The sequence below is a fragment of the Conger conger genome, chromosome 9, assembly GCF_963514075.1.
Source record: "Conger conger chromosome 9, fConCon1.1, whole genome shotgun sequence".
Taxonomy (NCBI): domain Eukaryota; kingdom Metazoa; phylum Chordata; class Actinopteri; order Anguilliformes; family Congridae; genus Conger; species Conger conger.
Genome location: NC_083768.1, coordinates 11,455,852 through 11,481,680, shown reverse-complemented (window position 1 = coordinate 11,481,680; position 25,829 = coordinate 11,455,852). Strand labels below are relative to the sequence as shown.

The 25,829-nt window shown below is 46.6% G+C and overlaps 2 protein-coding genes across 2 annotated transcripts in view; one reads left to right on the top strand and one right to left on the bottom strand.

The window, feature by feature from the left end:
• Nucleotides 1-4,208, top strand: part of LOC133137438 (protein disulfide-isomerase TMX3-like) — a gene marked incomplete at its 3' end in the record, with an annotated part of 34,995 nt that extends 30,787 nt beyond the window's left edge. The window contains exons 15-16 of the mRNA XM_061255722.1: nt 1,157-1,225; nt 3,948-4,208. Coding sequence (XP_061111706.1) covers nt 1,157-1,225; nt 3,948-4,208 — 330 coding nt within the window. The remainder of the gene's footprint in view (nt 1-1,156; nt 1,226-3,947) is intronic.
• A 16,100-nt stretch (nt 4,209-20,308) lies between these two features.
• LOC133137185 (uncharacterized) lies at nt 20,309-24,627 on the bottom strand. Its single transcript, XM_061255283.1, has 2 exons — nt 24,256-24,627; nt 20,309-23,700 (listed from the first exon to the last, which is right to left on the bottom strand). The coding sequence occupies exon 2, from the start codon at nt 23,687-23,689 to the stop codon at nt 22,916-22,918; it is 774 nt and encodes a 257-aa protein (XP_061111267.1). The 5' UTR covers nt 23,690-23,700; nt 24,256-24,627; the 3' UTR covers nt 20,309-22,915.
• Between the last annotated feature and the right edge of the window lie 1,202 nt (nt 24,628-25,829).

Below are 25,829 nucleotides of genomic sequence, written 5' to 3'. Positions count from 1 at the left end.
GATCCTAGCACCCACCAGTGACTTTGGAACTACAGATCCCAGTAGCAAACTGTGACTTTGTAACTACATATCCCAGTACCCAACAGTGATTTTGTGACATTAAACTCTTTGTCTCTGAAACTACAGATCCCAATACCTAACGGTGACTTCGTTGTCTCACACTCAGTGGTATCTGTAGATCCAGGGAGAATGACTAAAAAACTAAAACATTCTACGCTCCAGCACCGATTTAGGCAGCAGCACGATGGACACTTGGATGAATGCATTCAGCTGCCTTGTTTGTCCGAGTCATCGGCAAACACGGGCAGGGTTAATGGGATCTGATTGGCTAATCGTTGGTTGCGGATGACTCGGGAAGGTCGTTCCATTAACCCTAGTGCCCGGCTCCAGGACACGACAACGGTTGATCGGAAAACGTTTTCAGTCAGCTGGGAAAAAAGGGTTTTAAAGCGCTGCTGTGTGCAGCCTGTGTTGATCGGAACGGGTGGCGGTAACGATCGCCGCCCTTATCTGAGAGGGGGAAAAAATCTGCCGCTTTTTCATTGGCTGCTGCGAGAAGCGTTCCTCGTTTGCGGAACTACAAAATCGGCTGTGCCTGTGAACATCAGATTAATTGATCACTTGAAAGGGGGAGACGTCCCCTGGGAGAGCGGGCAGACAAAGCCTATTCTCCTTTATAAGTTCCAGCTGTTGCTTTTTATTGAAAGCTCCGGCGTTGTAAGTTAACACTCGCGGTTAAAATAAAGCGCATCTTTGATCTCCGAGGCGCTGCTTAAAAGTTCTGCGCTTATTCCGAGCGCTCGAATCTCGAGATGTAGCCGATTGGCCACCAGCGACATCAGCCAGAACGTCTTTAAAGGCGCTTGGGCGTAGCACGCATTCTGTGTACATAAAATATTCTTAGAGATGTCAAGATCGTTGTAGTCCCTATTGCACATATTATCTCCCCTTTTGTGTGTCAGTCTGTTGGGAAGGGACCGGTTTTATTGCACAAAATGGTGGACAGCCTGATTCTCGGCATAACTGAATCCGAAAGCAAAAATGTTAAATATGTGGCCGCGTTGCAGTGATGCCCGTGTGGTGTTTATGTGAGAACTGCGGGGATGTGAACGGTCTTTTCGTTAAATCTGGCGTGAATGTGTTTGTCTTTCCCCAGGCTCAAGGCGGGGACGGCGTTCTGCAGCGCGTGAAGAGGGTCGCTTATGATGCCCGGTCCACTGTGATGGTGAGTGTGTGTACGGCAGCCCGGGAGGGACAAACAGTGATGAGGGGGTCGACCTGCGCTCCAGGAAATGTTGAGCCGCAGCCTGAGTGTGCATGAACGTTTAAAATGGGTTCTGTCACTTTGGGGGAAGATGTAGATATGATGTAAGAGGGCGTGAAGGAGACGAAGCGCACGTTCTGCGGGTCACCGCTGGGAGCTGAACGCGTAGCTTCATGAAGAGGAGACAGAGATTGACTTGTGTAGAGATTCACTGAGCGGTCCTGTCCCCCTCCATAATGCCTCATCTCCGACCCCCCCCCCCACTCACACACACTCACACACACTCACACACACACACACACACACACACACACACTCACACACGCACACTCACATGCACACACCTGCATACACACACACACACACACACACTCTCTCTCTCTCACACACATACACACACACACACACTCTCTCACACACACTCTCTCACACACACTCACACACACTCACTCTCACACACACACTCACACACACACACTCACACACGCACACTCACTCACATGCACACACCTGCATACACACACACACTCACACACACTCTCTCTCTCACACACACACACACACACACACACACACACACACTCACACACACACACTCACTCACTCTCACACACACACACACACACACACTCTCTCACACACACACTCACACACCCCCACACGCACACTCACTCACATGCACACACCTGCATACACACACACACACTCTCTCTCTCTCTCTCTCTCTCTCACACACACACACACACACTCACTCTCTCACACACACACACACACACACACACACACACACACTCACACACACACACACACACACTCACTCACTCTCACACACACACACACACACACACTCTCTCACACACACACTCACACACCCCCACACGCACACTCACTCACATGCACACACCTGCATACACACACACACACTCTCTCTCTCTCTCTCTCTCTCTCTCTCTCACACACACACACACACACACACACACACACACACACACACTCACACCCCTGCCCCTCTCCCGCTGTCCGCTCTGATTGCTGACTCAGCTCTCCTGCAGCTCTGGGCTGTCTCTATGATTGCTGCTCTGTCCCTGTGATCTGTAATCAGTGAGCGCGCTCAGGTCCTGGGACAGACGGACAGACAGACTGGCAGGACGGTCCTTCCACACTGCCCCGGGACCTGAACCCACAACCTCAACACTGCTTTTGGGCCTTAGCATCCCCTGTGCTAATGGCTCCTGTCACATTCAGCAGGGCGTGGATGGAAAATGTGCTAAACCCCAGCTGACCCTGTAGTAATAACATGGTACTGTGGGGGTATGGCTGGTGAGCCTTCATTCAGATCAGAAAATTGAGGCAGTTGCTCTGAAATATAAGAAGAAAGACTTGGTGCATAAAATAATACATTAAAGCCAATATAGTACATTTAAATACATCAAAGTACATTTAAAGTGAGCAATGAATACAGACATCCACAGTATGGCTCATGTGGCAAGTTGCAGAGGAAGATAAGTATTGTCAGTTCAAACTCAAAGTTACTGTGTGAGTGTAACTGTGTGTGTGTGTGTGTGTGTGTGTGTGTGTGTGTGTGTAACTAACTGTGTGTGTGAGTGTGTAACTGTGTGTGCGAGTGTAACTGTGTGAGTTTGTCGATGGGGGTGTGGGATTTACTTGTTCACTCAAAGCCTTGCTGTAATTTCAGGGCCTTTCCGGTCTATAGAAGTACAGTAAATTGGTTAGACGTCTTCAAAGTGCCAGTGTCTGCATAATGGCTTTTGCAGATAAGGAAAATGAGATTGTAATCAAAGCCATTCATGTCTGTGCCTCTTCCTGAGTGTGTGTGTGTGTGTGTGGGTGAGAGAGCAAAGGAGGGAGAGAGAGAGAGAGAGAGAGGGAGAGGGAGAGGGAGAGGGAGACGTCAGATTATAACTTTGTTTCTACTTCAGCTGTCTGGTTCCAAGATCATGCACACAGCCGATCAGCAGCTATAGTCTCAGTTCAGTTTGAATGTTCAGGGACTGTGCTAAAGACACTTCACAGAGTGACAGAGGAGAAGAGACGGGGAGATACCAGCCTTGAGCCCCAGAGTAGCACACGAGGTAAAACCCTGGTGCGGAGAGAAACTGTCAAACTGTGGGAATAAATCTGGGGCGGGGCCCGGCTATAGGGGGATGCCCATCCTCCACTGGCCTGTAAGTTTAGACAGTAACAGTTGAGGTATTAAATACATAAAACAAGTCTTTATTAAAACAACCCCCTCTTCTTTCCCTCCCTCTTTTTCCCTCCCTCTCTCTCTCCCCTCTCCTCCCCTCCCTCTCCTCCCCTCCCTCTCTCCCTCTCTCCCTCTCTCTCTCCCTCTCCCCCCCTCTCTCTCTCTCTCCCCCCCTCCCTCCCCCTCTCTCTCTCTCTCTCTCCCCCCTCCCCCTCTCCCTCCCTCTCTCTCTCCCCCCCTCCCCCTCTCTCTCTCTCTCTCTCTCTCTCCCCCCTCCCCCTCTCCCTCCCTCTCCCCCCTCCCCCTCTCCCTCCCTCTCTCTCCCCCCTCCCTCCCCTTCTCCCTCTCTCTCTCCCCCTCCCTCTCTCTCTCTCTCCCTCCCCCCCTCTCCCTCTCTCTCTCTCTCCCTCTCCCCCCCTCTCCCTCTCTCCCCCCTCCCTCTCTCTCCCTCTCTCCCCCCTCCCTCTCTCCCTCCAGTCGGTGTTTCGCAGTTCCCCCCTCCTGGGCTGCTTCCTGTTCGGCCTGCCCCTGGGCATCATCAGTCTGATGTGCTACGGCATGTGCACCGCCCAGTCGGAGGACGGCCCCGAGGAGCCCCCGCTGCTCCAGAGGGACACGCTCGCCCACAACCGCCAGGAGGAGGAGGAGGAGTGGGCCCGCACGGGGAGGAAGGGCCCCGCCGAGCCGGAGGGGTCCGGGGAGGAGGAGGAGGGGGAGGAGGAGGGGGAGGAAGGGGAGGGTGAGGAGGAGGAGGAGGAGGAAGGTGAGGAGGGGGAGGAAGAGGAAGAGGGGGAAGAACAGGAGGAGGAGGAGGAAGAGGAGGAGGAGGAGCAGCAGGAGGTAAAGAGTTCAGTGGACAAGAAGGTGGATTAGCACTGACGGGACTCCCAGGGGAATTCAGCAGTTGCAGAAGTATCCATCTCCCTTTTTTCTTCCTTTTTTTTATCCCTTCCTCAGACCCTCCCAGCTCGAAGATTGTGTTGTTTTTACGTTTTCTGAACATTCATGAGGCGTCTGTGAGGATGCCGGGAGCCTGTGGGGGCTGTCATGAGGGGGGAGGGGGTGTGTGTGTGAATGGTGAGGTATGAGGATACAGGAGTGTGAGGTCTGTCTGTTCGGGAAGCGGGTGTGTGTGTGAATGGTGAGGTATGAGGATACAGGAGTGTGAGGTCTGTGTGTTTGGGAGGCGGGTGTGTGTGTGAATGGTGAGGTATGAGGATACAGGAGTGTGAGGTCTGTGTGTTCGGGAAGCGGGTGTGTGTGTGAATGGTGAGGTATGAGGATACAGGAGTGTGAGGTCTGTGTGTGTTTGGGAGGTGGGGGTGTGTGTCTTTTGGAGACTTTGAGGATCATTTTAACTGGAGGCAATGGAGGCTTGGGTCGTACCATTGTTGAGCGGGCCACGGGGGTGTACATTCTTAATTCCACCTTAAAAGATCATTGTGCCCCCCCCTTTCCTATGGGACTTTACTTGCTTGTTTGTCAGATTGTTTCTGTGAAACACGCCAGGCCCTCAGAGATTACTCAGTCCTGCTTATGACTCTTTCTTTATGGTTGTTCCCCGGAAAAAGCATTGTCCATCCCTGTAGCTGTTCTTCCCCAGCCCCCCCTATGTCTTCTACTGTACGGTGAGTGAGATTCTCCCATGGTGCATTCAGGGGAAACCTAAGACAGTATTCATCGTGTTTCTTTTTCCGTTTGAAGATGAGTGTTTGGACAGCGCTGTATTTTAACAGACCGTCTCTGTTCGTGTGTTTTCTGGTGAAGTGGACACAGTGCTTAGAAACGTCTTACTGTACCGCGGAAGGCCATAAGGAACATTCATTCATCACTTTTTGTTTTGTGAGAATAATGCACTTTTTAAAAGCTAAATAAAGCTCCTCTTTTATCCAGTAATGAGTAGTCGCATTACTGGATATTAAAACACACAGATATAAAAATATCTACTGTAGGCCTGTCATAATGTGCTGAATATCTGTGAAAAAGGGGTTATGTTGTTCGTGGGTCCTTATGGAAGGATCCACAGCCATCATCATGGGATGAGTGACATTTTGGGTAGAGAACATGCTCGCTGTCAATCAAAATGGAATGTTTCATTCTGGGAATTCTGCAAAGCATGGGGCAAGAATGCATTATGGGAATTGTGGTTTTTATTCGTTTTTTTTCGCGGGATGTGTCATGCCAAAACCCCTGCAGTGTTGGTGTGCTTCCCTGTGACTCTACCCCTGAAGAGGCAGATCATGACAGATAGAGATAGTATGTGTAGATTTAGAATGATCTGAAATTCAGGTTGCTGCAAACACAATCCCATCATGCAACTCTGGCTCCAGGCGGTGGGCTTCATTGCCACACTTATTGAGGCCCAGAGATCGACCTGCTGGCTCTGCACGGTGTCAAACCTTTTTTTTAATTATTATTATGATATTTTTATTCAAATTTTCTTGCGGGCGGATAACGAATGTGTAAATATTTAATGGAGATGTGACCAAAAATAAATGAATTTTAGAAAGAAATGTGTTTCCGTATCTCTTTCAATTCGACTGCGTTCTGCCCCTAATTTACGGGTTTGCTCTATCGCCTCGGTGGAAAACAGACGTCCGCATGTGCTCAGCGTGTCCGGAAGAACGGCCTGACAAAGGGGTTAATGAAGGGAAATGAAGTGGTGTATTGTGGGTACTTCTCTCAGACGCCTTGTGTCAGGGAAGCGTTTCTTCTCCGGCGGTGGAGTCCTTCCGCAGTAATTCGTTGCTCGTTTAGCCCGTTCAGGAGGATAAATGAGCCCCAGCGCGTGGCAAACGAGAAGCAATCGCGCGCCCGTCCACAAAGCAGGAAGAGCCCCGCCCCCCCCGCGCCAAACACGGGACACGGTTACCACGGCGACGCCTCTCCAACCGCCAGCGACGTCGCTCCGGGTATCCAACCGACGTGAGGGCCGTCGGCGTGTCTGTGGTAAATGTGTCTTTTAAACTGGCTTTTCTGACAAAGGTGAATGTAGAGGCGGACCGAAAGGGTCGTCTTGGTACCCACAATGCACGGCGAGGAATCTCGGGTGAATCTCGGGTCTTCGACGGTTAGCCACGCAAAAATCCGGCCGTGCTTTCGTCCTCTGCTCTGAACACTTAGCGAGTGCAGACTGGTGCTTTCTTTAATCCCGCAGACATGAGGTAATCCAAACTGGGATTGAATTAGCATTACTAAAAATCCTACTTCCTGCCCTTGGGTGGACGTGGTACTGACAATTAACGTGTATTGAAGTATTATAGGAATGAACACGTTCTGCGCTGGCTTTTCAGCGTACAGTGGGCTCCAGAATTACTGGCACCCTTAATAAACAGGTATAAAAAAAGGCTGCATATAATAAACAACACCTACGTTCACAGGAGTGTGAGGTCTCCAGGCTATGTTCAGACATATGGGAAAACTATATAATGTCAAACAATTTCCTCATGTTTCAATGTTTTTCATTAAGTTATTTTTATTGTTTTTTTTTTTTTCTGAAAACCGTAGGTGTTAAATTATTGTGGTTTATTGTGCTGTTAGCCCATCCTAATGGGGGGGGGGTTTAATTTGGGGGCATTTCCTCAAACAGAAGCGGAACTTTCCGTCCCGATGAAGCTCCGTAGCGCTCGGTTCCTCTTTAGCGGTTAGCGGTTAGCGGTTAGCGGTTAGCGCGCCCGCAGGGAGGGGCCAGCAGCACGGACGTGTCTCCGCGGAGACGGCTTAACGCGCTGCTCCAGCTCTCCAGCGATCGCTCTGAGCCCGCGTTAATACCCACGCTTTTACGGGCGCTGCTCTCAATGAATCGGCCTGCTGCGGAGAGGATGTACGTGCTGGATGTTATGCAGTGGAGGGTCGGGTTGAGTGCGCCGATTAAAACTCGAAAGGGGCTCGGCTCAGAGGGCTGTCGGGGCCTGTGTGAGGCTGCTGAAACGGGCTGTGATCACGGGCTGGAGACCCGACCGTAGTCCTGCTCGTGCTGAGCGGGAATGGGCTTTCTCTTGCTTTTTTAAAAAATGTGCTGCTTTAAAAAAAATAAAAAATAAAAAATAAAAACGGTTACATCGTGCAAAAAGATATTGTTGGTCTGTAGATTCGTGCCCTGCTGTAAAATCCAGCTATGCCAGCTTGACCAGCTTGAAGATCGAGCAGGACACAGGCTCGTTGTGAAGCTGGCCTAGCTGGGTATGAGCTGGTCATAAAGCTGGTCTAGCTGGGTATGAGCTGGTCATAAAGCTGGTCTAGCTGGGTATGAGCTGGTCATAAAGCTGGTCTAGCTGGGTATGAGCTGGTCATAAAGCTGGTCTAGCTGGGTATGAGCTGGTCATAAAGCTGGTCTAGCTGGGTATGAGCTGGTCATAAAGCTGGTCTAGCTGGGTATGAACTGGTCATAAAGCTGGTCTAGCTGGGTATGAACTGGTCATAAAGCTGGTCTAGCTGGGTATGTGCTGGTCATAAAGCTGGTCTAGCTGGGTATGAACTGGTCATAAAGCTGGTCTAGCTGGGTATGTGCTGGTCATAAAGCTGGTCTAGCTGGGTATGAACTGGTCATAAAGCTGGTCTAGCTGGGTATGAGCTGGTCATAAAGCTGGTTGCTGAGCTGGCCAGCTACCTGCTGTTTCAAAACATAGCTTGAGCTGGTCAAACCGTGTCAAGCTGGGAGCTGGTCTGAACTGGCCAACCAGCTACCAGCTGCTTCAAGACTTAGCTTGAGCTTTTCTTTCCAGCAGGGTAGCCTTCTGTCTGTGGGCAGGGGAGCTGGCTGAACTGAAGTCGTCGAGGGACGGTGCGTTTGAGTTCATTCCGAAGGCTTGGCCACGTAACCGGATCGCCCGTCTGTCAGTCATAACCCGACGAGGAGACGATATCCCGGCTTTCGAGGCATTCAGACCGCGATTGTGAGAGATTAGCCGTCAGCAGGTGGGAGTGGCGGTGCGGCGGGGCACGCAGCGCGGCCTTGTGGGATAGCGGCGGAGCCGTGGCCTCCGAGCGCTCGGTATCTCCGCAGCGCAGGACCGGATCGGCGGGGGTATTAACTGTGGAGGTTTATTACCCCGGAGACGCCTCGGTCGCACGTCGAGGAACACTCACTCCTGCGAGGGCGTAGATGCGGGATTAAGGAAGATCGCTTCGTCTCTGTGCCGTTCGCTGACGGGAGTTTGGCCCGGATGCAGAAACTCCGCTGAAGCTGATCCGTGAGAACAGGGCTGCCTGGCCCTGCGGTGGAGTTGCGCTACGTTACATCACGCTACAGGCGTTCGGCAGACGCTCTTATCCAGAGCGACGTGCTACACAGCGCGCAACCGTAACCAGGGACGGGTGTGCTGAGACCCCCGTGAGGGAAGTACAGTTCAAAGTGCTGGAAATGAGAATAGAGAAGAACTTGCATCTTATAGATTCATCTGATGAGAGCAAAGAAACAAAAGCAATAAAACAGTCATGCTAGTGAACATAATCAAACATAATGCTAGTGGTAATAATACAAGTATACACAAGTGTGATGACTGCAATAAACAGCTTGCATAGCTGCTTATTGTAATTGTGTTAAGAGTTGATTTGTGGGAACGCTGGTGACAGCCTGACCCTGCAGCAGTGAAGGTGCCCCTTCTGGGTGTCAGCCCTGGGGAATGATGACACACATACAGTGCAGTAGCTGCCGTGACTTATTTTAGCACGGCGCCCTGGTTATTCAAAACGCTCGCAAATGGGATTTCTCGGCTTGGATGCGTTATCCTTTCCACCGTACCGACACTGTGGGCCACGTTTCAGTTAAAGTTCATCACTACAGTGTGTGCGCAAACACGGTCTGGCTCGTGTGAGTTCCTCTTCCGTTAAGGAGAACACGCACACACAGGACACACGCAAAACAGTATTCTATGTTGAGCTTCATAACTCCTATCCAAGGGTTCTGCAAAGACATTGGTGTAATGAGCTGCACAGTGTGCACGGACTGTGTGTGTGTGTGTGTGTGTGTCTGTGTGTGTGTCTGTGTGTGTGTGTACACGTACCCACCTCCCTCCCCCAACCCAAAAAAAAATCTATTAAAAATAAACTAAGGGTGAGATGCTAAAAACAGGAAGTATTCGTGGGCTACAGCAATGTTGTGTGCCGTCCGGCGATATTTGCAGCCCTGTGCATCAGCCTTGGCGGTCTGCTTCCATTTCCTTGGCAATTTCCATGCTGAAATGGAGACACACTTTTACCTCGGTGACAATGGGCTGAGTAATCAGCAGCCCAGACTTGCTTTTCCAGGGCTCCTCCCGTGTACCCTCTTCTGAATTTAATGGCTGGGATTTTTTTTTCTGACCATTTCTGAAAGCTTTCTAAATGCTTCGAAGTGACCCTACAACCTCCCCCCTGGGAACGGATATAGGCCCTGTCTGATTCCACTGCCACTCTGAGAGATTGATATGTTTAAGATGTTGAAAGGCACTGATTCAGCCTGTGCTAGTTCACGCTCTAAACGAGGCAATGATCAACACAAGTATTTCGACTTCGTCTGATACTTGCCACTATTTTCTTAACTTTGGAAGATGCGTCTTCCGACTCCATCCATCCATCCATCCATTAGCTTAACCCGCTTATCCTGAACAGGGTCGCAGGGGGGCTGGAGCCTATCCCAGCATACATTGGGCGAAAGGCAGGAATACACCCTGGACAGGTCGCCAGTCCATCGCAGGGCACACACACCATTCACTCACACACTCATACCCACGGGCAATTTAGACTCTCCAATCAGCCTAACATGCATGTCTTTGGACTGTGGGAGGAAACCGGAGTACCCGGAGGAAACCCACGCAGGCACGGGGAGAACATGCAAACTCCGCACAGAGAGGCCCCGGCCGACGGGGATTCAAACCCAGGACCCTCCTTGCTGTGAGGCGGCAGGCTACCCACTGCTACCCACCACTGAGGGTTTCCTCCGGATGGATGGATGGATGTTTGCAAACTTTATTGCTTTCAGTTTCCACCCAGCTGAAAAGAAAACCGCTTAAGCTATGTTTTGAAACAGCTGGGCGCTGGTATTTCAAGCTGGTCATAGCTGGATTTCACACCAGGGCTGTGATGACCACGTGTATCTACGTGGTCACGCTAGGACTCGGAACCGTACTTTCCTCCAGGGTCCTCATCGCACTTGTCCCTGGGTTTGATTTGCACTTCGCTGCACGTCGCTCTGGATAAGAGCGTCTGCTAAATGCCTTTAATGTAATGCGATACGATGTGTGCGATCTCACACCGTCAAAACGGATAAGAAGCAGAGAGGATGATGGGTACACGGGAGCAGAGCATCTGGTGATTCTGAAGAATCTGTCAAATCGAAAACACGTTTTATGATAGGGTGTCTCACAGCGGTGTGGTAGTATGTCCGCGGTGGTTGCAGTATTCCGCGGTGCTCGTGGGTAAGGTCGGATGACCTTCATCCGTGACAATGGTGGACAGCTGTGACCTCTGAACCCTGTTTCTATGGAAACCGGCCGGTCTGTTCAGTTCAGTTCTCAGCGGTCTCCTGTAGCCCTGTGTCAGTCGAGCTGCTCAAAACCCGTTCCCCATAGCAGTTACAAAACGCTGTGTAAGGTCATGAATAGATACTATGGGACAAAAGAGAGAGAGAGAGAGAGAAAAAAAAGACCTTGCTATTTTAAACCATTATTTGCTACTGTGTCAAAGTAACCTCATAGCCCTGAGGGAGATAATTGGGTTTTTCCTCCTGTCGATCGAGTCCAGACACCGTGTCCAGACACAGGCCTGCTGCCTGAATTTCCCTGTGAGGTTTCACTGGCACTCTACTCACCGTCCCCAAGACCGGTCTCTGTAAACCTGGAGACTTCTCTGCCCCATGGAGCGCTTCAGGGACGTCAGGGAAGCCACTCCGCTTTAAATCCCAACTCAAGACCCACCTCTTCAATATCAGTTATCCTTAACTCCACTTTGGCCTTGTATTGTTATTATTATTATTATATTTCTCTTATTACTATTATGCTTCTATTACTTATATGAACTATGCTTGGACATCGTCTTGAACTTTTCTGATCTGGACCAGTCGTACTGAAGTAGAGATTGCAGGGGCTCTAGTTTGGCGTAGATCTATAGGTACGGGTGGGAGGCTTGGCCTATCGCTAGATATTCGTCGTTGTGGAACACAGTTGCTCTCGCCCCATTGGGGGTACAGCAAGCTTGCCAGGCTTCCACAGGCAGCCAGTTGTCTTCAGTGAGGCATACAAATTAGGGGTGGCATGGTTAACACTGCTTAACACTGTTAACACTGTTTAACACTGTTAACACTTCCCCATGTGGAAGAAACATTCATGGGAGTCTTTCTCCTTGATAAAACCGCAATGGATTCTTAACCTCATGGGGCAAAGATGTTAACAGAATTGACTCTTCTGGTAGAAGCAGGGATGGTTTATAACTCCTATCGACTCCCTTCTGTTTGTAAAACAACGGCGATTTACTGGTGTGTCTTCGTGCTCCGTGCCAAATATATCGCAGGTTCCTGCCTCAACCTAGTATCTCAGGGTGCGCGGTAAACGTGAGGTCAGATCGTAACCTCCTAAGCTCTCTTTTCCACCGGAGTAATGTGCGGTGGAGTTTTCTTTTCTTTGTAGAAAAGCTGGGTGAATAATGTATCAGTGAACTTTTCTTTTCGCTCTTTTCAGGGAACTGCCAAGTGATTGGACTTCTCTCCATGATCATGTACTGTAGTAAAGCTTGACCAAGATTGAAGTCGGCGTCGACCTAAATTATTCTGAACTGAATTATTTCCTGGACTGTCACTGAGAGATTGACTTCTCTTTTGCAATTGGGCCCTGGAGCAAGTCTTTACATTAACATTGTGAGAGCGTTTTTGTGTTAGCCGCGACGGGAAGGAAAGCCAAAAAGTGGGCGCGTTGAGCGAACGCGACCGTGCGCGGTGTGTGGTCAGGCATCGACGGGGCGGTTAGGAGTGAGGACAGAGAGTGGTCCCTCTCTGTCACAGCCACTTAGCGGAGACATCCGTCACCGTCAGAGACGGAAAATACCCTCCACTCCGCCAGTGTCGGTAGCAATCAGGGAGCGGAATGAATCATATGGGAATGCGCGCGATTATCACCTCTCGTACAACGCCGAGAAACGCCGCAGTCTGCGTTAGAGACGTCCTTGCACAGCTTTCCCCTTCCTGGAAATCAATTGCCCGGTGACCTGTGGAAATACACAATGGATTCTTTGAGCATAAAAATATATGGCCGTCATAAATGTTTGTGCCATTTCTCCGCCAGTATGTCCCTATTTGTCACCCTCGGGGCCAGGTCCTGGCTGACACCGGGGGGTTGCTGGCTGAGGTAACGGGGGGGAGTTTGGAGCAGGACTGGGTGACCTGAGCCCAGGGTCATGTCTCGGAGGTTGAAAGGACTTGCAGTCACAGCCCTAGTAAAATAACTGGAAATTATGGTATCGTTATATCTAACACTGAGTCTTAATTTTTACGTTTCAGTCAAAAAATAAATAAAATAAATAAATATATATATATATATATTTTTTTTTGTCTTACATAATTTTATTCACTATTCATAACTATCTGGATCCCTTGCCATGGGACTACAGATCAATATTAACGCTGGAGTAAGTAAATAAGTACACAAGTAAATAAGTACATAAATATATGTGAATAAATAAAATTAAGCACTAGAGTTTGAGCAAAGCGTGGGTACCCCTAATTCACTAAATAATAATTTAAATAATTTGATAATAAATAAAAAAATAAAAAAATAAAAAAATATTTCTCTTTTCAGATGTCTAATCATGTTGGTAAGCCCGTTCCAGGGCTGCACCGCTGTCCATCAGAACGTGCCCTCATCTCCACATCCCCAAACGGCATGCGGCCTCTCGAGTCCACTGGCTAAACTCTGTTACTGCCTGACTAAACCTGACTGAAGCTGACTGACTAGCCTAACTAAACCTGACTGACTAGCCTAACTAAACCTGACTGACTGCCAGCCCTGACTGACTAACCTCACTGAACCTGACTGACTAGCCTAACTAAACCTGACTGATTAGCCTAACTAAACCTGACTGACTAGCCTCACTAAACCTGACTGACTAGCCTCACTATACCTGACTGACTGGCAGTCCTGACTGACTAACCTCACTGAACCTGACTGACTAGCCTAACTAAACCTGACTGACTAGCTTAACTAAACCTGACTAGCTTAACTGAGCCTGACTGACTAGCTTAACTAAACCTGACTGACTAGCTTAACTGAACCTGACTGACTAGCCTCTTTGAACCTTTGAACCTGACCGCCAGTCCTGACTGACTAGAGAATTCCAATTGACTAATGACTTAGTCAATGGTAGGAAGTAACTTGCCGTCAAAAAGACTCAATCCATGGCGACAACATGACCATATAGATTACCCTGCTGGAGCCTTGGCCACAGACAGCACGGGTACAATTAGTTTTCCGTGCAGTCCATGGGGAATGTTGTTGTTCCAAAGAACAAGTGCCTCAATTCAATATGCCACATGTCCGGGGACCGATGCAGAAATGCTGTTCGAATCAATCCTGACAGGAGCTTATGAATAGAAAACAAACCTTCGACTGACTCCAGCTGTACAATTCAAATGCATGTAAATTCATTCTTGTACAACAAACTTCATTTACTTTGTGCATCGCGTTGCAAGGCTTGCCGCAGCAAAGGAAGTCTTATTTTAGCGCGCGACGTGAATAATACATACAGTAGCCGGCGTGTATTTTAGGTAATTTCTCAGAAGGAGAAATGTAATAAATTTAATAGAATATTACTATCGGCTCACCTGATTTATTTCCCTGTCCTGGCTCCTGCGTTGCGCTCATTTGTCTTTCTTTGCTAAATTACACAGTCTGCCCTCTCCCTCTTAGTTACCGAGCCGTCGCAAATCATGGCCAAGGCTCCATCAAAATGTGTTACAGCACCGGTGTGCCTGCTGCCGACGCACGCGGGGAAATGGATTTCACTTCACCTTCGTTTAAAGGATGTGAGTAAATGGCGTATGCTTATTTTATGTGCGCAGACACACTAGAAATGGTATTGCTGTGAGGAAAAATTAGCGCTTTGACTGCCGTTGCCGAATGGGAATTGATCTTGCATGTAGACCTGGGTCAAAATACGTCACTGTTTCGGATTCAGACGGTTCTCTGTGCTCGATTGATCTCGCCTGGTGGTATTGAGCACAACCAAGAGGACCAGAAGGAGGGGTTTTGCGCTTGTTGAGAGTATGTCGAAGTTTGATCAAAACGCTTTTATTAAAAGTGTGAAATGTTTAGAATTGAGAATCATGTGCAAAAATACCCTTTCTCTAAATGTTTCTGTATATCTATATACTATATTTTAAATGCTGTATAGTACTACAATGATAAGTTATAATAGGTTCATAGGTTCTAATACACCAGACTAGCTCAGTCAAGTGTAGAAAAGTATTTGAAGCCTAAACAATTACGTGTGACCCAGGTCTGCTTGCAAACATCTCAGCCGGAGGTGTAAGGTGCCCATACGTTCCAAAAGTTGTTGTAGTACGCTGTAGGAACATGGGGAACAACGAAGAACGAACGAAGGGGGTGCTATTGGCTCAGGCGGTAAGAGCAGTCGCCTGGCAGTCGGAGGGTTGCCGGTTCGATCCCCCGCCCGGGCTGCGTCGAAGTGTCCCTGAGCAGGACACCTAACCCCCAAACCGATGCAGTGGTTGGTGCTGTGCATGGCAACCAATCGCCGTTGGCATGTGAGTGTGTGTGAATGGGTGAATGAGAAGCATCAATTGTACAGAGCTTTGGATAAAGGTGCTATATAATTTTACCATTTGCAAACCAGCAGGGAAACGTTGGAAGTGGTTAGTGGCAGCGTTAAACCCTGTAAGCCGGTTTCTGTAAATATAGGCTGTCTTTGTAATGGACCTCATGAAATGTTATGTGGGTGAGAATGCGCAAGGAAAATGCATGTGCTAAGTTATGCGGGCTATAACATAGGCTAGATTGACAGGCAGCATTGCCACCACACAATCTGTTAGAAAACGTTTAAGGCTATTCATGTTTCAAAGCTGTTCAAAGATGTTGGGGTTGGGGATTGCTATTTCTATTTCTATTTCTAGTATTTTTCTCATTTAATTTTTTTACATAGTTTAATTTCCTTCTTTTTTAAATTATATTTTCTAGGGTTCGAGTTAGGGGTATATAGGTGTTACGTTTTTCATTTTTTAATAAATAAATATCTTGATCTTTTTTTTTTTTTAGGGATTGGGTTAGAGTTCGGGCTAACCTAAGTTCAGGTTTAGAGTTAGGTTAACATTTAGGATTATTCATTTTGATGAATTTAATTAAATTTAATTTAAATTTAATATGTATTCAGAATTTCAGGGGAGCCCTGCATAATGATGAGATATCTCCAGAGATTAGTTCCACAGCTACTCTCTCTTTCTTTCCCTTCAAAAAAATTAAAATCATTTAAAAATGAATTTGACTGAAAGACTTAATCTGTCAAGCTGTCATGGAAGCAAGACATGCAGATGACCTTCCCGACTAAATTCTTCTCTTGCTATCACATCATACCTTCAGACAGAAACTCATTTAGACTGAATATTTAACCGATGATTTAAGCAAGACTATACTACATATTGACAGCTAATTTCAAAAAAAAAAAAAGATCTAATTACACATGGAAGGGCTCAATAAAATAGTGATGAGCATGTAATTTGATAAATATTTTTGGGATGTGATTCCCATCCCAACACAGGCTGCTGACAAACCTACGGGCTTCTTATCATCTGCAGCGTCCCCTGTGTTTCTGGGCGCTAACGCAGACTAGCACCTTCCATCGTAGCGTTCCCCGTGTTTGTGGGCGCTAACGCAGACTAGCACCTTCCATCGTAGCGTTCCCTGTGTTTGTGGGCGCTAACGCAGACTAGCACCTTCCATCGTTGCGTTCCCTGTGTTTCTGGGCCCTAACGCAGACTAGCACCTTCCATCGTAGCGTTCCCTGTGTTTCTGGGCGCTAACGCAGACTAGCACCTTCCATCGTTGCGTTCCCTGTGTTTCTGGGCACTAACGCAGACTCCACTCGGAGCAAAGCTTCGTCTTCCATCGTATCGTCCCAGGCAACCGTTTCCCATGAGCCCCATTATAAACGGTCACATGATGCGGGAGAGACTTGGCTCTTCATCTGACTTTAACACTTCATTAATTATTCACAAAACATTGGACCTGTCCCTCTACTGATGTTCCATAATCACACCCAGAGCTTTGTTGTGCTTGCAAAACAAAATCCATCGCTAAAAATCGCTAAATCCATTTTTATTCATACTGTTATGGTCGTTATTCTATGTTTTTGCTATGGAGAGAAAAGTAGAGTTCTTTTCAGAACATTGCAGTAGATCCGTATGCACTGTGCTGTGCTGTAGGGGCCTAGAAATATGAAATTATATTTATATTTCAGCTTTTAAGAGGAAGGTGATTTAAAGTAATGCTTAACTCTGTGTTCACAGGGTCATCAACAATTGGATGAACAGTTCAGGAGATCAGTGGATAAAATGAGAAATGTGTTCCATTGAATATTTCTGAAAATACTTCAGGCTGTATTGTTACATTTAAAAAACTGAAAAATAGAACCCAAAATCGAAGTCATACCCTAACACTAGCTCTTTCCCTACCTCGGAAACCCTGATACTGTATCCTTAACCTTAATTCTAACCTTAAACCGTATTACAAGCCCAAGGAGTCATTGTAAATCATTGCACATTAAAGATGGCTAGCTATGCACTACAGTGAAAGTAATACGTCTGACTGTTTGTTATTGCCCTCTATAGTGCAGACCCCAGAGGGATACTTTGACAAACTTGCCAGACTAAAAGATAATGTGCTAAATCTGCATTCTTTTCTTCTTTAAAACTCCTCCACCAATTGAATCAATATCCAATTTTAATTCTGTGTGTGTGTGTATGAGTGTGCGTGTGTGAGTGTGTGTGTGAGTGTGTGTGAGTGTGTGTGTGTATGAGTGTGTGTGTATGAGTGTGTGTATGAGTGTGTGTGTGAGTGTGTGTGTGTGTGTGTGTGAGAGAGTGTGTGTGAGTGTGTGAGTGTGTGAGTGTGTGAGTGTGTGAGTGTGTGAGTGTGTGAGTGTGTGAGAGTGTGAGAGTGAGTGTGAGAGTGAGTGAGTGAGTGAGTGAGTGAGTGAGTGAGTGAGTGAGTGAGTGAGTGAGTGAGTGAGTGAGTGAGTGAGTGAGTGAGTGAGTGAGTGAGAGCTGTTGCTTCCATTTGAAAATATCCTTCTCTCAGTCTTGCCTCTTCTCCTGTTTGAGTGACAAAAGTTCCACGCTCTTGTGCTCTTTTGTCGTGGCCAATTAAAACTGCTGACCGTTTATTTTGATCCTCTTCGCAGCAGACATGCTAACGGGTAAACAGGCAATTCTCTTGTGTATTACAGTAAATGTTTTTCAGAACCGAGTTGTCACGGCGACGGGTTTGACAATTTAGGGCCACACCGGGTGGTAAGACAGCACACCGATATCATCATCCTTCAATCCCGAGCCTTTGCAAGAGCTCCATATCCCACGCATGTCTGAAAAGCAAGGTGCACACCGTTTTAGCGTCAGATTATTAGGTTCGGAAGTGAAATACAATGATGGATGTCAGCTTTCGTTCCGGTTGCAATCTTCTGAAAAGTGATTTCACAACAACTCATGCATTTAGAAATGAGAAGCGCTGTCCAATCTTGTCTCTTCTCTGCGGGGAATAGGGTTGATTTGATCTACCTAGCCAGCTTCTAACAACTATATAGTTTCTGTCCCCTATTTTTCTTCTGTGCCGTTTATAATTCATGGCTTGGGGGGAACCCTTTTCAACACATATGTGACTTGACAGATTTCACAAGCTGACCACCGAAAGGCAACAGCAACAATAGCTGCTGTCGACGTTAAACTCAAACTGACCGCACTTTATTGACCCTCCGAAGGCAGTGATGTTCCCGGTGTACAGTCCCACTGCTGGAGGTGAACTGGAATAAGGAGGTTAAACGATGCAGTGGGCAGTTTCTCATACCCAGCACCAGGTCCCCCAAGAACTCAAGCTTACCCGTTTTCATCCCTTTAAGGTGTGAGGTCACACGTGCGGGGCTAGAATGTTCTGAAATGAAAGTTCCGATGCTGCCGTAACAATCACTGCTGGTGACTGAAAGCAATAGTGTTCTAGAACACTGATGTAGAATCTTGGGGAGAAAAAAAAAAAAAAGAAAAACGAAAAACATTCCAAAAGAACCTACTCCTCGAAGCGTTAAAAACACTATACCCATCCCTTCTTCTCACATATTGCTCCTCTCCCCCGTCCCTTCAGTCAGGGTGCCCTGACTGTCACTCACGAGCCAGGCGTCTCCGGGAGACAGCCCTGTACATCATCCTGTACTGCCGCGCACACTCACGCGCTGCGCTCCGCCAGACAGGCGATGTGTTCTGCCAGTTGAGCTGCAGGAAGGACAGGAGGCTGTGACTGGCAGAACAGACACGCGGGGAACCTGCTCCAGAGTCCGTCCCTGTCATGTTGCTCTGAGCTCTGCCAAACTTATATATCCATCCATCCATCCATTATCTTAACCCGCTTATCCTGAACAGGGTCGCAGGGGGGCTGGAGCCTATCCCAGCATACATTGGGTGAAAGGCAGGAATACAAACTGGATAGATCGTCAGTCCATCACAGGGCACACACACCATTCACACACACACTCATACCTACGGGCAATTTAGACTCTCCAATCAGCCTAACCTGCATGTCTTTGGACTGTGGGAGGAAACCGGAGTACCCGGAGGAAACCCACGCAGACACGGGGAGAACATGCAAACTCCACACAGAGAGGCCCCGGCCGACCGGGATTTGAACCCAGGACCTCCTTGCTGTGAGGCGGCAGTGCTATCTATTTTTTAACTTTTATATATATATATGTATAAAAACACTATAACTATACTTATACTATACTTAACTATAAAAGTTCAGCACGGATGGTGCAGTAGATAGCACTAGATAGCGACAGTGCTATCTACTGCACCATCCGTGCTAAACTTATATATATATATATATATATATAATTCTATATTGGGTGAACACGGAAAATAGAAATTGTATTTTTTGCAGATTACCATCTTTGAAAATGTATCTGTTTCTGCATATTTATAAAAACAGAGAAAATATCAAAGAAAACTGTCTGCTTACAAACAAGGGCTTGAATATCATCTCACTCCACTGATGAGGGGAGACCATGTTCTGGTGCGTGAAATTTCTGTATGCCAAAAACACCACTGATAAGGATATATTCTTTGCCCTGATTTGTGCTTCTGTGGTTTTCCAACTTGCTGGGGTTAACATCTGCTGTGGAAGACTTTTGGGCGTTGATATCTGCTGTTGCCATCTGGGGAATCTCAACTTTGCATCTGGGCCTGGTGTTACTTGACGTTTAGTGAGCACAGGGTCGGAAGATTTTGTCTTACAGCTCATTTTGCATTTTTACATTTTCATCTCTGGCTTTTTGGAATATTTTACTGCCTTTTGGTTTTTGATCTTTGATCTTTGTTTTTTTTTGGAACTACCATAGCCTTTTTCAATGATAGGAATGGATTTAATGGTCCTGTAACAATGTTTTAACACAAAAAAATCTTACCCATTGCCCCTTTTATGAATTGTACATTTTGATGAAGGTTGATACAAAAGGGTTGTCTGCCCGTCGACCAATTTGGCAATTTAATTGCTAAGTAATGTATGTATAATAACGGGCAAATAGATGCATTGTAAGAACATTCTATTCAGAATGCCAGGCGTTGAAGGAGGGTGCTGACCATTAACCATTAAAACCGCTGAGAACGTAAAAACATTTTATTTCATCCTCACTGTCCAAACACAACCATGCAAAATGGAAATACTGTCAGCAACCAAGAAAGGACCGTTAAACACAATGCCAGTGTGCACATGAGTCAGGATTAAAGTGGGAACCATTAAACAATACATCAGATTTTTTTACATATTCCAAAAAAGCAAAATGGTTATCGTAGACTGCTGATGACAAGAGGAGGGTAGTGAGCACCCATACCCGTATATACTGTATTATGTCCATATATTCTAATAAATGAAATGATTGAATTATGAAATGGTTTTCATGTCCATATCAGGTGGATTCTGGCAAGGAAAACAATCATACGTATAGAATATGCAGCTGCAGCACATGACTTTATCAAAAACAAATGAATTGCAAATAATTATTTAGTTTTCCACTTCATTTAAGTGCACAAGTTGGGCAATAAACCCTGAAAGAGTACAAAAAATATACATTCGCCACTTTTGGTTTGTGAAAAATAAACAATTTCACATTACAGTGCAAATTTCACCATGTTCAATACAAATAAATGTATTTTGTATGTATTTACTATGTAATTTGTAAACAAAGACAAACCACTCACTACATAGCTGATTTAGTAAATTGGGAGGAAAATCATTAAATAATTTCAGGGGATGGACTATTGCAAAGTAATATCCGTAACTGCAGCAATTTATACTACAGTATTTGTAAAGTAATTGTTCAACTGATTCTTTGTGAATTGTACCTTGTTCGACATGTTCTGTAATTGGTCTAATGACTTTGATATGCACTTTTTTGTATGTCGCGTTGGATAAAAGCATGTGCTAAATAGAATGTAATGAAATGTAATGTAATGTAATGATAATTAAATTCAAAATTCAGACTCCAGTAAGTTAATACAAGAGGTTCTCCTTGGATATGGGTACCCATTGATCTTTTGATTTGTAATCATAATTTCTTTTCTATGGTGATTTTTTCTATGTGGAAATATCTTTGGTTACTGCTGGTGTTGTGCTGTTTAGGGGTGGGAACGTTCTTATTTCTGTTAGCAGCCCTACGCTAACCATGCACGTGTAATTTTATACAGTTAAACAGCACTGGCGTATGTCTTTAAAGTGGATAATAAGCAAATAAGATAATAAATAGCGTGCATCAGAGTACGAAATACAAATGCCCCAAGCTGACGAAAACTCCAGCTCGTCAAAATAACAGGAACTTCAGGTTTGATTGGTTTTTGTGCCTTGCAATGTGTGGACTTACAGTATGTTACTAAAAAGTTTCTAGTCTCTAGGAGCAGTGAATGGGGTAGAAATCACCCCACTGGCAGGCAGCTGGTCAGTGGTCTGTGGGCCACCGACTGGAAACCCCTGATTTACAGCACCAGTGTCCCTGAGGACATTTCAGGGGTCAGTGCAAATGTACCCTCAGTGAGCACTTTATTAGGTAGACCTGTACACCAGCTTGTTAATGGAAACATTCTGCATGCAAAAATGCTTTACATGTTGTTAATGAGAGAGGTCAGAGTAGAAGACAGGAAGCTGACAGGAAGGTGACATTAACCACACATTATAACAGTGGTATACAGAAGAGCATCTCTGAATGCCCAACATGTCAAACCTCTAAGTGGATAGGCTACAGCAGCAGCAGAATAAAACAAATGTACTAAATACCTATTAAAGTGCTCAGTGAGTATATACTGACACAACAGCAACACTGCAAAAACGAACTCCCTTTAGTGTTTTAACCTTGTAAAGGGACTCAAAATATAATTCCAATTTAATTTCTGCTATCAAGTAGAAAATATTTGCTTGTTTTAAGTTACTCTTTGCTAGACAAGTGAAATTGTCTTATCCCTCAGAATGCCTCAGCTCATTGCCCATATTTTTGTCTTATCTAGCAAAAGAGTAAATAAGACTAAGATAAATGTTAAGGTTGATGTACTTTTTGGTTTTTGCTGTGAACACATGATTTTCCATCTCACATAAAGACAATGCAGTGGCCACATGGCAGTCAATGATAGTTGGGCTCTTAGCATTGCATCAAAAGCAATACATGCATACATACATACATACAACCAAATGTGAATATGTACTGTAAAATACATTGAATATTATAGTTTAGATCAGGGGTCACCAACCTTTTTGAAACTGAGAGCTACTTCATGGGTACTGAGTCATACTAAGGGCTACCAGTTTGTTTTGTCACGCGCACAATACTGACCTTTGAACTAGAGTAGGTCAGAGTTCACCTAAACTTATCTGAACTTCAGGTATGATAAACATATTTTTAAGATATATTATTTTAAGATATATAAATATATTATTGTCATTTTTAAATCTATATAAATGCAAGTGTGATAAAAAAAAAAAAATAGCAACAGAATAAAATAAAATTTTAGATGCAGCTCACTAGCGAGTTGTGCTATTTTTAGAACAGGCCTGCGGGCGACTCATGTGGTCCTTGGGGGCGACCTGGTGCCCGCTGGCACCGTGTTGGTGACCCCTGGTCTAGATTAATGCAGCTGCAGGTATCGTAATGGAGGCGGTGCAGTGATGTGCGGATCGGGTTGTAAACGCCTAGAAGCAGCCTATGAGCAGCCTATGAGCAGCCTATGAGCAGCCTATAAGCAGCCCTAGCACCGCGCAGCACAGGCCCACCAGCGTAGCGCTGGGCGACCGGCGGCCCCCGTCCGAGAACTCGTGGCTGCACTCCTCCGAGTTCCGCGGCGGCGCGGAGCCCTTCTTGGGGTGGCACAGGGCGTAGTGGCCCCTGGTCCTGGGCGGGAAGGGCTCGAGGAAGCGCTCCCGGGAGAGGCGGCCGATGGCCCGGATGAGGTCGGCGCTGACGGCGTACGTGTGCTGCGGGTCGTACGCGCTGCCGTGGCCGCTGTCGAAGTCGTAGTGCTGCGTGATGTAGACGCGGTCCAGGCCGCCGTAGGGCGTCCTCCTCACGATGATCCGGTCCTTGTTGTTCTGGTCGCGGGAGTCCCGGTTCTTGGAGCGTCCGAACTCCTCCGTGACGTACGCCGGGAGCTTCCGGCCCTCCGGTAAGTTGCGGTCGTCGAACATGTTGCCCACGGCGTAGTAGGCATAGTCCCTCTGGTTGCGCAGAGAGGGGAGCACGTTCTCCTTGTTTCCGTAGTAATGGAACCCGAACGCTTTGTTTTCGGGGTCCTGCGCTGGCTGCATGTTGTTGTTGTTGTCGAACGTGACGTATTCGCTGCAGAACCAGTACAGGAGGTTCAGCCCGTGTCGGGGGAAGTTGTGGCCGAAGTCTTTGTCCCCGAGATCTTTTATTTTTCTCAGAGTGTCCTCGGGAAGGCCTGAGATGGACACGAGGCCCAGAGCCAACAGGACAATGCACGGGAAGCTCGGATGTCCCATAATGCGCCTGCCTGAGGTAAGGAAAACAGGGGGAATAGTGCTAAAAGCTATGGAGGCCGCATGGATTACATCACTTGAGAAATGAACAAAACTCTTTAAAAACATTAAAATATTTTTTATGGCCATAGTCCACATTACTTCTGACCTTGCATTAATTCTCTACATTATGTCACTGCAAGTACTGGATATCTTCTAGTGAAGAAGGTTGAAAACATGTGGTAAGTTTTTGTAATATATTTCTTAATGGCAGAAAGTTATTATGCAGTTGTATGAGTCACTGTCTCGCAGAAAACCATTTCAAGCTGCTGTAAAAGCTGGCAGTATTTTTTCAATGTATTATTTAAACGACTTTTAAACCGGTAAATTATTGATAATATCGCACAAGACATGTTGCTTTCTCGTGTCATGTGTTTTATGAATACACATTTGTTTTGTGAATATACACATATGCTGTATACCACAAATATGCTTTTTTTTGTACCACGTTTGGTAAAACGGTGAAGTTTTTGATGCATTGTGGCAGTATGCAATAGCAAAAGCGCTAAATGTCTGGAAGTTTTCCTTACCACTGTTCCTTGCACACGGTGTAAGCAGGCTGTTAAGCAAACAACAGGGCGTCTCCCAGTGCTTCCCGTTCTCTCTCTCTGAAGCTTGTCACTCCGTGTTGGTGTGTGCGTTTCCTGTGCAGCCAGAACTGACGTCCCGCGTTCTCCTCACACGCACGGGAGCAGGCTGGGAAATCAAAATGAGCGGCAGCTAGACTGTTCTATTGCGAAACGGCGTCTCTGAACGCGGGCGTGGAGCCTCAGATAAGAGACAGGGCAGGGGCCGCTGCACAGTTTAATAAGTAAACTTTGTTTGGACTGCCCTGCGGGGCCATCTGTTTGGGATTATCCTGGAACTGTGTTCTGAGCAGCAGCAGTTAGTGCTGAGAGTCGCACGGGAGTGGAAAACAGGAAGAGATGTCACCCGAGCTCTCAGTCCGCATGCCTGTACGGAAGCCCGAAGGAGACACAAAGGAAGATTAGTATCATGCGGGGACAATTTAGAAGCTCTTGGGAGCAGCACTGTACTGCATGCTCCACTGCAGGTTTCCAATGTCATTTTGTGATCGTAGTTAGAAATCCCGTCAGGAATACGGACACAGCTTTGCCACCTGCACGTTTGTCTTTCTTTCTTTTCACTCAACTGGCTTTTTTATTTGTTGTTGAAGAAAATCTGAATGTAAACCTATATATCAGAGTTGCCAATTCTTTGGTGGTTGACCCACACTTTCAGGCTCTGTCTCACACACACGCTACCCAAACACACGTCATGCCAAATAAAAATACGGCTGCTAAAAACCAAGCGGAAACATAAACATTACAGAGAGACTGTCGATCGGCTAACTATCTCTGACAACACTGCCTCCCCCGTGAATGCAATAGATCCCATTCCAGCCTGCTGACCATAATTGGTAACATGTTAGAAAGCAATACAACATGAACATAATGTTTTAGAATCCAGACGCACTAACGTACGCACAGGGTCAGGAGAGTTCATTATGTTGAGACGTCACAGTACCTATATACTACACAGTACCTGACCCCATCTGCGATTCTGAGTTAGTTTTAGCTGGTTCTGTAGCCGGTCAAAGCTGGGAGAGTGAACTAGTGCCTAAGCGGGTGGACTAACTACTGTGACTATAGGCTGATGAACAGCTAAAACCAGCTGGGGAAAACACAGCTTGGGCTTGTTAAAGCTGGAATTTTCTGCTGGGCCCAGCCACTGCTAGGAAAGACATAGTTCATGAGGTGGTTAAACGTGAAGGGGTGACAAAATGATGAATGGCAAATGACAATTCAAGATATCAAAATATCAAAGGAAAATATCCATCCATCCATCCATCCATCCATCCATCCATCCATCCATCCATCCATCCATCCATTATCTGAACCCGCTTATCCTGATCAGGGTCGCAGGGGGGCTGGAGCCTATCCCAGCATACATTGGGCGAAAGGCAGGAATACACCCTGGACAGGTCGCCAGTCTATCACAGGGCACACACCCCATTCACTCACACACTCATACCTACGGGCAATTTAGACTCTCCAATCAGCCTAACGTGCATGTCTTTGGACTGTGGGAGGAAACCGGAGTA

Excerpts from the sequence above, each read along its gene's own strand:
- LOC133137185 (XM_061255283.1), bottom strand. The coding sequence starts at position 23,689 with ATGGGACATCCGAGCTTCCCGTGCATTGTCCTGTTGGCTCTGGGCCTC.